The 12,150-nt window shown below is 44.5% G+C and overlaps 1 protein-coding gene across 1 annotated transcript; it reads right to left on the bottom strand.

Moving 5' to 3' along the window:
* Window positions 1-156: 156 nt before the first annotated feature.
* Window positions 157-7,621, bottom strand: RUSF1 (RUS family member 1). The gene is made up of 14 exons (XM_063301400.1): window positions 7,459-7,621; window positions 6,802-6,879; window positions 6,406-6,520; window positions 5,473-5,518; window positions 5,108-5,140; window positions 4,818-4,923; window positions 4,525-4,626; window positions 4,332-4,402; window positions 3,985-4,169; window positions 3,309-3,366; window positions 2,937-3,007; window positions 2,077-2,235; window positions 1,216-1,293; window positions 157-418 (listed from the first exon to the last, which is right to left on the bottom strand). The coding sequence occupies exons 1-14, from the start codon at window positions 7,606-7,608 to the stop codon at window positions 324-326; spliced, it is 1,347 nt and encodes a 448-aa protein (XP_063157470.1). The 5' UTR covers window positions 7,609-7,621; the 3' UTR covers window positions 157-323.
* Between the last annotated feature and the right edge of the window lie 4,529 nt (window positions 7,622-12,150).

The following is a 12,150-nucleotide window of genomic DNA, read 5'->3' as shown; positions in this document are numbered from 1 at the left end:
GATTGCTAAACAAGGATTACCCATGCGATTAAAAGCACCAACTATTAGTCCCATAGTGCAGTTATGAAAGTATATAATATTAGCATTACTCACAAAGGCAAAATATGTAAATGCTTCATCACATTTAAAAAAAACTGGAAAGAAGGGAGGTCTTACGTTGTCCGCACCTCATCTTTATTTTAGAACTACAGCTGTGGTAAACTGAGGCAAGACAAATCCAAACCCATAGTTGCCTTTGTAAACAACAACCCCAAGGAAACCAGGATCCCCTCCTTTTCTAGGGCTGAACAAATCAGGTCTTTGGCATAAAAGTTCTCCCAGAGTCAAAGCATTTTCTTCTCAGCACTGAGCCATTCCATCCGCCACTCCTCGGGGCCTAGGAGATTCCGGTCGGTTACCCATCCAGCGGCTGTCAGTCCTTGGAAGCACAGAGGAACCCAAAGTGAACAGAAAGGATTGGGTGTATCTATAAGGATTGCACCTCAAGCTTTCTTTCTACCTTTCTGGGGCAGAACAAGGGATACAAGTGTAAACAGCATTAAAAATTCAAAACTACAGGCAGTCCTCACTTACCCATTGCAATAGGAACCAGCAACTCTGTCACTAAGTGACGCGGTTGTAAAGTGAAAAGTCACACGACTGCACTCAACTTACAACAGCAGTGCATCATTTCTGGCTGCAGTCGTTAAGCAAATCACTATGGGTCTTTAAGCGCAATGTCATGTGACCGCGACTTGTGACTTCCGCCGGCTTCCCCATTGACTTGGCTAGTCAGAAGCTGGCTGTGAAGGTCACAAATAGTGATCAAGTGAACACAAGGACGCTGCGACCATCATAAATGCGTGCCGGTTGCCAAGCATCCAGACCGCAATCACGTGACTGTGGGGATGCTGTGACGGCCACACGAGAGCTACTAAAACAGGCATTATCAAATAATCCCGCCCCCCAATATTCCCACCGATCGTAGTTCCATCCTCGTGAATGTGATCCTCTCCTCTTGAGGGCCCTCAGCCCCGCTCCCCTCCCCAATAAGGGTGGCCCCTGGCCATCAGCACATCGCCATGCCTGACTGAGCTGTACAACTGAACAACAAAAAGACATTTAAAGGTGCAGGCTGGCTCCATGGATGTGACCTGTTGAAAACTGAAATCTGAGTCTTCTTGGTGCATAATCCAGGATTTAAAGTAAAGCAGGTTCTAGATTTCCACCACGCACCTGCCAGGAATCTGGGAAATATCCTGTCCAAGAACTGATGCATTTCAGCATGTATCTTGGGATCCTCTTTATTGGATTCTGAAAAGCAAGAAAGAAAACGAGCAGGTCTGTACCAGGCACAAGCAAGAGAAAAGGGAAAGAACCTTTGCAAACTGAAGAAGAGAAATAATATTATTCTCCCTGAGTCCCTGAAAGATGATGAACTATAAACGCAAAGGAAATTAATCCACAAACAAGGTGCAGGTCAGGTTACCAGGAACTGTAAAACTCTTTCCATGTTGCAAGAGAGAGAATGAGAACATAAACAGCAGCCTTATACCAACCATCTACCTTACCAAGCATCAACTGTCATAAGCAACACCCCCTTCCCTCCCCCAGAAGCCTTTGGGGTAGCCTGACGTAGATGGCCATCCCCACCTCCAAATCTCAGTCTTCCACATCTCCCCTTGAAAAAGTCTACCAGAGAGCAGTTTTGTCAGTTGCAGGGAACGTAACTGACATGAGGAAGGTGGTGCAAATCCTGGTTTCATCTGCAAGCCTTTCCTCAACTGATGAGGTACGAGGAGAGCGAGTGAAGTGATATCAGTGGGAGAGGGCCGTGGGCACTGCTGGATACTCCCGCAGTGGGCCATACCACGAACCCAGCTCTCAACGCACGATGCAATGGTCTGGAATAAAAGGGCTGCCCACCCTGATCAGACAATCAGGACCACATAGAGATGTCCTTCCCGGCCCTTTCTAATGAGAGATGCCAGAAAAGGAACCTGCAACGTGGGTTTCCAGTCTCACCCAGATTACTCCTCTGGATTGTCCTCCCTCCCAAATTGTTTCGTCCTCCAAATTCACTTCCCAGGTCATCACCTTTGCGTAACTGATGCTGCAAATCCAGAAGGGACACTCTTTCCAAGGCACATGTTCCCACATCTTGATACAGCAGGACCTCTAGAATAAGGGCATGGGCGTAGGCTTTAATCACATCCACACTGTCTGCTTGCCGATGGAGCAGGACAGAGATCGTCCCTACAGAAAGAGATAGGAGTCAATGAACAGGCAGGCGCGAGAAGATTCTGGATGTGCTCCCTCTTGTGAACACTTTACTATCAGATCCTCCACCAGATCAATGTTATTCTGATGGAGCAAAATCCAGAAAAAGAGAAATGGAGAATCCATTTTGGATAATGGTCAAAACACTGTTGAGCTCTGAAGGACCCCCTGTATTCTTCACTATGGTTTACACCTCGGAATAAATTGTAATGCCAATAACTCCAAAGATCATTCTCAAAATATAAGCATAATTAGCCCATATGTCAAGGAATAAGCATGATGTAAAATCAACAAGTGTGGTTAAGAAAGCATGCAAGGAGCATCTCAGCCCTCTTCAGTTGTGTTGGGACTACAATTCCCAACTAGCATGGCTGAAGAGTTTCTGTGGGCCTGTAGATTATTACTCTAACATATATCTCACCTTCTTGTAGAAACCCAAGGTGAACCCAAGGGTCTCCACTCAACCATCCCCTGAGGTTGGTTGGGCTGAGAAATGGTGATTGGCCCAAAGTCAGGCCACCTTCGCATGGGGACTTGATCCCAGATCTCCCTTATCCCAACCCAAGACTATCCACCACACCACACTTTACCTCCATGCCAGAAATTCTACAAGTAGTTATAGTCAGTTAGGAACCCTGATAACTTCACATCTTCCTGGAATATGATCATATACCCACCTGCTGGTCGGTTGAAGAAAATTAAGTAATTTGTAGCATTGCCTTCAAGAGCTTTCTGGAAGTCAGCAACACTGATGGGGATTGGAGAAAAACATACAAGTAGTGAAAATTAAAAAGGGATGCTTTGGGGATGGGAAGACTCTGTCTTTGGTTTCCCAAAGAATATTTTCAGCACTGAGAAAAAAGTTTGCATCTTAGAGGTCAGTGCCAGTTAAGAGTACACCTGTTTCTTTGCTTTTTAAAATCACTATAAAATATGCTCCATTTGCTGTATTTGCTCACAGAAGCTCACAGTTAAAACCAATAATAAGACTCAACTTTAAAAGGGTAAATTAGATATTCAGTTTCCTTGGAATAATGGAGGAAACTCACCTGGAAGTCACTGTATGAAGAGGAGTCCCAAGAGTTATCTTGAGCGGCTGACGAAACCCTATATTGAAAAGATTTGTGTGAGCCACCACCCTTTATTCAAATAATGCTGACCAAACATTTGGTGGAAGTCTTGACTAGGTGGTAGAACATGAGCTCCACCACTATCAGAGTAGCTACTCACACATGCACACAAAACATTCTACTGAAGTTTCATGGTTTCCATCAAAAAGTAGAACATTATGGATTTATCTACTATGGCTGCACAAATTCTGATGACCATTAGATGGCAGCAAGGTGGCAGAGAAAACTCTCACACTTTGCTGCCATCTAGTGATTCTTGCAGCTCAGATCTGGTTGTCCTACCTACATCCCAGAGGCTGGCAAATTCCCACCCATGATCTTAATCTGGCCTGCTAGACTGGCCTACTGGCAAATGAGAACTTGAACAAAGCTATTCTTCCTTACCAGGATCAGATCGAGGTAAACCTCCCTTCCTCAGATTAACTCTTGCAACCCTAGGAGAAGAACTGGAAAACAGTCCCATGCTTGACAAACACAGATCTCCATAACATTTTTTTTAAGCCATCCCTACATCAATGGCCACTCTAGTCCATATTATCAACACAAGCATTGGACATGGTACTACAGGAGCCTGGGATCATGAGCCCTCAGTTACCTAGCAGAAGGGGCTCCTGAGGATTGATGACAGCAGGGCTAGGCACTTCTTCCCACTGCAAGTAATGCTGCAAGACCAGGCGGAGCCGGGCATGGTTAAGGGTCTCCATGCAAACCGCACGCACTGCTTGATAGTTGGCGTAGACATGGAGGATGGTGAAGAGAGCGTAGAAGGCATAGGTGAGGCTGAAGGGAAGAGAATGAGAATTCAGAGAAAGATTCACCATCCTGACTTTTGTTTCACCAATCTCTCCCCTTTCCCTCCCTCACCATTCTATTCCTTTTATCCTTGTATATTATTCCTCCACAATCTGTCGGGGGGGATGAAAAAAACAGCGTTTTACTCACTGGAGACTGTCCACTACAAGAGGGATCAGGAAGAGACTGAAGAGTAGGCCAGCTAAGTTCACTAGCGTCTCCTACATGATGGGAGAAAGCCAGGAGAAGGTTAAAAGACAGTAGGTATAGACCAGAGGTCCTTCATGACCTCAACCTGGCAAAACCATGGGCTGGGTGTTTCTTCTGTGATCCCTCATCTCACCTGGCTTCCATCTTTGGCTGATACATCAGCCATGTTGTCCCGGCGGGCCTGGTGCATGGTGAGAGCTGCCCGGGTGGCCCCTCCAGCCACACCCACAATGCACTGACACAAAGAGCAGAGGAGAACAGAGCTGAAAAGAAGCTTTGTGTGCTACACAAAGGGGTTGAAACTGTCATTGTCTCCACAACCAGCCCACCATTTTAGAGACCAAGTCCTTAGTCTGTTGCTTTTCCTCCACAGTTACTCCTAATAGTGTCAAGTCAACTCCCCTTCTCTGCACACTTGCTTTTTACCTTGAAGAAGCCACTGGTGCAGATGATGAGCGTGAAGCATGCTGGGAAAGCTGGTGCCACGATCTCCATGAAGATGGCCATGTCATTGAGCACGTCTGCAAAGAGTCTGGGCAGTGATGTTGAAAAAGTCACTCAGCTACGTGTAGAAATAAACCAGCCCACCCCCACCCCAAGCGTACCTTTTTGGTACAAGGCCCAGCTGTGGTCATGTATGAATGTGTACCTAAGGTTGGGCATGAGACCTATTAATTGGAAGTCAAAATTGAAGGAAGGGCCTTATCCCTCTTTACCTCCATTGCTTAGCATCACAATCCAGTTTGCTCCTAGAAAAGAAAAAAGAAGAAGCAAGGAAGTAACAGGATTTAAAGATCAAGTTCAGGAAAGACCTTGGGTGTGGACTATCACAGGAAAGCCCCAGGTTCACATCCCCACTCATCCATCAAGTTTCCTGGATTGACTTAGAACCATCACTATGTCTCAGCCACCTCACAGGATGTTGTGAAGGTATTACTGAGGGAGGATGGATAAATCGTATACTGCATGCCAGCTTGAGTTTGTTGGAAAAAGGTGAGAAATAAATGAAATAGAGAAAGCCCCACCCAGAGATCCTCCCCAGGCCTACTAAGACCACAGTGAGGAGAGAAGCAGAACTCACCCCTTGCTCCAGGCAAAAGCAATTCGGCCCAACATTCCTGTTCCATCTGTCACAGAAGGACATACGTCTTATGCTTGCTCCAACTTAAGGAACAGTTATTTGAAGGAACTGAGAAGATCTAATTGGCCAGCATGTCCAGCGCATTTATAAACAAGACATTGATACAACAGATTTTGCATGCAAGAGACCAAATTTCCACAGCAGTTTGTGTTGTTTGCATAATGTTTTATGGATATTGTTCTTTTTATTGTTTTTAAGGTATTGTGAGCCACCCGGAATCGCATCTACAAGAATATAGCTATAGAAATCAATTTAATAAATAAAATAATACAATAAAGAACATCATTATGTAAATGGCATCATTTGTGTCATTTGCATGATAGGCAGATTATGTAAATTGCCGTAATGACCTACTTTTGGATTTAACAGATATTTGTGAATGATTGACACTCCTTCCCCCAATTAACAATTCACTATTTCAAACCACTTCACCAAATACAAGCTGGATTCACAAGCTGCACTGTCTCATAATGCAGTCTTCTGGATTTTGGTTTAGTGATGACAAGCAAACCAGACATAGTTGTTTGTTAAGCAGTGTTTAGGGTGAACCAGGTTACTCTGGCTTGCTCGACAGTGACAAGAGTTAAAACAAACCATGACTGATGTTGGAGAACGCATTGCACTAATTTTGTGTTGGATTTAGATTCAAGGAAGCCACAAGGAAGAGTTATTAAACTACAGCCTTGGGAACCAATTACACTGGGTGAGGATTAAGAAGGGCAAAGAGGAGAAGGTCCCAAGGGGGTCTGGAGGCACAAGACATAGGACTGGGTCAATGGGAGAGGCTCCCGAGTAGCAGTGAGGAAGCCTGTGGGAGAAAGGCCTTCCGCCAAGGGACGAGGGAAAGACCAGAGAAATTCAAGTCAAGCTCACCTTTCAGAATCCAGGTGACGGTGGCAGCTGCAACAGTGGATGTCTCATCCCCGACCCCCACCCCCCTCAGCACCGCCTGCGTGGCCAGTGTCCCTGTGATGCTGCTTGCAAAGGCCTGAATGCAGAAAAGGAGAGAAAGGGCAACAGCTGGAGCAGAATGAAGAACCCTTTGGGCCCAGTTCATCACCGGCTGGGGTTCTTCTTAGCTCACAGACCCAAAAACTCACACACCCAAAGATCCAGTCAAGGCAAGCCCCTTGTTCAAAAATAGGCTCTTCTTTGGACCCAAAAACAGAGAGGCCACCTTTCTGGATGTGAAGAGAAGGAAGGTTTGAGCTCCATGGATCCCATGGAAAGCGAGCAGCCCTGCCCCTCAGAAAGAAGCCCCTCCCTCACCTGGATGGTGTCCCACAACTGGTAGGCCAGGTAGTCCTCGCTCACACTTTCAGGATAGCCCTGGGGCAGGAAGACCGACTACAAGAAAGAGAAAGGGTGAGCACCTTCTCCCTTCTGAGCCACCCCCTCTGCCCATGGATCCCCCCTCATTTTTGCCAATCTGCTTGCACTTTTTTCCTTGGTGGCACAGCTACCCTGGTGGAGTGCTGCAGGGATGCAACCCCTGTCCTTGGCCAAAGTATCTCTGGCTCGCTTGCCATAGGCACAGCAAGGGTCCTCTCAAATCCTACAGCCAATGCGAATCCAAGAGGCAAGGGTGTCTCAGCTGATCAGCATCCATCTTTAGATAGGCAGGACCCAGGGCCATATTCATCAAGATGGCAAAATAATTATTTGAATAACAGTTGCGTAACCTGAATCCCCAAGTGCCTGTGACTTCCAAAAGCAATGATTGCCACTCGCAGACCTCTAAAAAAAGTTGTCGTGAAATTGTAAGATTCTTAGGGAACATAAAGGGAAAATTATTAGAAGTATGGCTGGAGAGGATCAGAATTAATCTACCTACTTTTAATTAATTCAATCATCAGTTGGGCATCCCTCACTGTCAAGTAGCTCTCTAAACTCGAAACCTTTTTAAAACCAGAAAAGTTTACTCACCATGAAGAAATGACGGAGTGAATGAAAGTGCCAGTCTTCACAGGCATCTGCAATAGAGCTTAGCTTTCCGTTAGGCAAGGCCTGGTAATGCCGAGCAGATCGAGAGCCATAACTTTCCGTGCAAAGCGTTTGTGTCTCCAAGTCAGTCATGACTGCCCCTGAACTTTTAAAGATATGCAGCATTATCAAGTGCCACTATAACTTATATAAAAATGTGATCATTGCCTAACTGGATCGTGCAAGACAGCATGTTTCAAGATCCTTTCCAACAAGGACACTAATCGCTCAAGCAATCTGGTAAGTTTGCATACATATAATATTGTATGTATGTATGTATGTATGCATGCGTGCATATGTATAAATACATAAATATATAAATACACACCCACACCCACACCCACATAGTGTTTTTATTTACTTTTTAATATTGTTAGGCACCCAGAGTCATGGCTTTGAGATGGGCAGCCATATAAATCAAATAAATAAATAAAAGTTAGAAACTTGCCACTTGGCCAACACATCCAATCCAGCCAAAAGCCTGTAATCAGATCATTTTTTGCCCCGTTTAATTAAACTAAATGGTACACTCAAGGCTGTACCCATTTTTTTACAAGGATGGAGAAGTAGTCCTCTAGAACAGGGTTTCTCAACCTCAGCAATTTTAAGATGTGTGGACTTCAATTCTCAGAAATCCCTCCTCAGCAACTTTAAGATGTGAGGACTTCAACTCCCAGAATTCCTCAGCTTGGCAGAGGAATTCTGGGAGTTAAAGTCCACACATCTTAAAGTTAGTTGCTGAAGTTGAGAAATCCTGCTCTAGATGTTGCTGCATCCTTCACCATTTGTCATACTGTCAGAAAACTGCTAGTTGTAATGTAGCCACCCCTAAATGATCAAGTTCCACTCGGTCTATTTGGCAACGCACAAACAAGGCGCCTATGCAACAATGACAGTATTCAACACAAACAGGCAAGCGCTTCCGGCACCTGGTTTTGCCGCACACACATTCTCTGCCAACAAACACGCTTTTGTGAAAACACAGGCTTTAACCACCTACCCACACCCCAATTTAGTGGAAAGACGCCACATATTTCGTCTTGAGAACTCCATTTAAACAAAAACATGCTAATGACGTGGCTGTAAATGTTTAATCCAGCAATTCTAGATCTCTTTACCTGTGAGACCCATTGACTCTAATAAGGCTGACTTGGAGGCAGAAATGTACAGAAGTGCACAGTAAACTGCATTCAAATAGTTTGCAACGGCTTCCACCCCCCATCCCCCCCCGAGAGACTGTGAACGTGTGAAAGTTTCACGCGTTAAATGTCGGTTTCCCGAAGAATCGCCAAGACAAGGAGCCAAGAACCTTTACAGAAGTGAGGAAAATGAAAGTCCGCGTCTTTCCTGCCTGGATTTGAATTGGAAACCCTGGAAGAAGTGGAAATACATCCAAAGACCCAGTTCCCTTCCCCTAAAGAAACCTTTAGCAACGTCCTTACTCTACTGGAAAGCGGCTCCAGCTGGCCGCTGTTCTATACGCCGCTTTCGTCCAGGGAGGGAACCAGAGATATGGCCGAATTGTGAACCCGGCTTCATTTCAGTGCCGCTCCTTCTTCTTTCACAGAATTCTGGGAAATGTAGTCGTCCGCCTATCCTTGCTCTAGCTATTCTTGTTTAGGGAAGAAACTTCAGCCACAGCCTCACATTTCTGTATATCTATAGATGTCTTTCTTTTTTCTTTTTTGGATAGCTATAGATATGTTTGACGGATCAAAATCGGGAATAAAGGGAAAAACCCCAGTTAAAGTGTGTACATTAAACATACATGAAGTATTGGCTCTTCACATTTAAAATATTTTAGTCTGCCTTTAAGGGCCTCAGAAATGCACAGAAAAAGCAAGTGTAACATAAAACAATTAACAAACATCAGTATTAAGTTATAACTATTCCTAGAAAAAGTTAAAATGCAACCATTTACAGAAGCACCTCAAGAGAAAGAAATTCCCAAAAGGAATAGTGGCTTTTCAGAGTTTTTCAAGGGCTTGTAATGATAAAGCCTGGGATCTCTGCTATTGAAAGGTAGTGATGAGGGACAACTTCCCTCATCACCTGTTGAATTTCTGCCCTCTTAAAACAACAGAAGGAATTTTATTCCTGAATGGATCCAAAGCATTACCGTTTCTGAGGTATTAAGAGGTTCATATTTATTTCTGTAAGATGTCTTTAGTAATGAGCACTGTAAAAGGCAAAATAATAATTTGGAGCTTGTGCTTGAATTTTAATTTTCTACTATGCATTCAACTCTTGATTCCGGGAAAGCAAAGTTTATTATTATTATTATTATTATTATTAGAGAGTCCACCTTCTTGGGGGGAGATGGGGGGGTAATAGAATTTGAATAATAAATATTAATATGAAGAGGGTGGGGGGAGGGCAGTTGTGTTGTGCTTTTATACATGTCTAGCATTGGGCAGAACAGAGGCCCATTCACACCAAGACCTGCAGTATTATGATCTTAATCCAGGTCTGCTAGAAAATAAACCCTAACTACCCTTCTTTAAAGCAGCGCAACAGCACTCCAGCTCTGAAAAGTCCAGGAACAAGGTGTGTGCTTCTCTGCAGAACCACAAAAGGACTTTCCTGCCAAACACCAGAGAATGGCAGGGGGTTGGGGTTATTTTTTCCCCCCAACAAATCCAGTCTGTTCATATACTGGGATAGATCCTACGCCGGAACCCAGAACTGGAATAAGAAAGGCAGGAGTATTCATTTCCTGGAGTGGCCCAGTTTAGCAGGAAGATAGCAGGAGAAGGAAAGGGCGCACAAGCTCACCTATCCCAACTTCTGGGAAATGTTCCCTAGATGTGGAAAAGAAGAAATGTGACAGATCGTTAAAACTGGATTTCTATATATGAATCAATTGCCATTACTGCCTCTGATTGCCATCCATCCAAATAATCCCTTGAGCACTTGTTCTGAAGACGCAGTTTGGGGTCCTGTTCACTTTTTAAGAACATTTTTCCTCTGCATTTTTTTCCTGCTTCTGCCCAGTACTTGAGTTTCAGCACCATCCACTGGGATCCCCAAGGCACCCTTCCATTTTAACCTGTAAGATTTATACCCTGCCTTTCTTGCAGGGATCAAGGGAATGCAGAGTGAGCTCTTCCTCCACCTTTTCCAACTTTGAGGAAATCTGGTTTGAGAGACAGGAGCTGGCCTGTGCAAGCGTTCTCCAACCTCTTACACTCCAAAGATCTTGAACGCCAATTTCCAAAACGCACAGCCAAGGGCGGTCAAGCTGTCTGCTGGGAAAACCTGCTGGGAATCAACTGCTACCTCTTTTCATATTTCTGTAATATTTGCAGATCTGAAGTGGAGCAAACTGGAACTTAAGTCATACAAAAAAAAAAAAGCTTACATACTATATGTCCATTAGTAAAAGTGGTTGATCCTTCTGTCTAGGTACCTTTTTTCTGGTGACTTTTCCACCAACTCCAAAGTGTGTCCTCATCTCTGAAATGACAGCCATTGTGCTGGTGTAGTGATGGTGCAAAGAAACACCGTTCTAGTCCCCCTTCGTCCATGGAAACTTGTTGCGTGACTTTGGGGTGGTTTTTTTTGTTTTGTTTTTTGAGCCGAACCTATCTCACAGGGTTTTTGTAGCAGGGAAACTAGGGAGGGAGTGATGTGTATACTGCCTTCAGCTCCTGAACAAATATAAACAATACATTAAGTCAGTGTTTCTCAACCTTGGCAACTTTAGATGTGTGGAAGGCTGGCTAGGGAATTCTGGGAGTTGAAGTCCACACATTAAAGTTGCCAAGGTTGAGAAACCCTGCATTAATGAATAAATGCAGTGCTCTTATTCCAGAGTGCTAGTAGAACCTGTCCCTCTTCCCTCCTGCTATCTCATGTCTTGCATTGCTTCTTCAAAACCAAACACCTACACACACACACAAAATCCCGAAGTCACGATGTCTCTCTACGGTCTTCAGGCATGGCTCCCCTTTAATACCACCCCCTCCATCTTTTTCTCACCCAAACAGCTAGTGTGTGCTTAGGTGGGGATCTAACCCCCAGGAATTGCTGCCAAAGGTACCCAGGCCCCTAAATTTTCCTCCAGAACAGGGTGCCCCCCAAGGCAAGGGTAGCTCCTGGCCTCCTGGAAACCTGTAAAATTTTTGTCCTAGAAGGATTTGGGTACTTGAGTGCTGCAGAGCTACTGGTGCCAGGAATATTAATTGTAATTTTTACCACAACAAAGTACTGTATTTCTGTTATTGCACGTTAATGTAATTACTCATTGGCTGCAGATGTTGCTTTCATGCTCTGCTTAGAATTGCCCTGATTAAAGCTGTTTATAGTTTTGTAACCAAATAAATTGTCATGAGTACTGATGGCGAGCAGGAGGGGGCCTCTATCCAGGGGGGAAAACGCATGCGGAGTACTGAGGAGTTAAGCAGCCATTCAAAGAGACACAGAACAGACCCGCCTTGACTTCTGGGGTTTATCTGTCTGGGTTTTTCCCACTTCTGGCTTCTTCAGTTTGTTAGGATTTTCTGTCTAATGTAGCAGTAATAAAACACTAGAGACCTGCTCCTCGTCTCAGTGTGTTTTCTGACTGTTAGGACATAAATAATTCTCCAACCAGCAGAACACAGGGAACCCAGAATAAAACACAGGCTCCAGGTT

The sequence above is a fragment of the Candoia aspera genome, chromosome 4 (genome assembly GCF_035149785.1).
Source record: "Candoia aspera isolate rCanAsp1 chromosome 4, rCanAsp1.hap2, whole genome shotgun sequence".
NCBI classification, from domain to species: Eukaryota; Metazoa; Chordata; class Lepidosauria; order Squamata; family Boidae; genus Candoia; species Candoia aspera.
Note: the sequence above shows the minus strand (reverse complement) of the source record. Positions and strands in the feature narration are given on the sequence as shown.

Bases quoted from the DNA above. Each gene is read 5' to 3' on its own strand.
- RUSF1 (XM_063301400.1), bottom strand. From the start codon at position 7,608: ATGACTGACTTGGAGACACAAACGCTTTGCACGGAAAGTTATGGCTCT. The intron at 4,170-4,331 runs GTGAGTAAAACG...TCTTCCCTTCAG, and splicing joins CTTGTAGTGGACAGTCTCCA to CCTCACCTATGCCTTCTACG. The intron at 1,294-2,076 runs GTGATGACCTGG...CTTGCTTTTCAG, and splicing joins GCAGCATCAGTTACGCAAAG to AATCCAATAAAGAGGATCCC.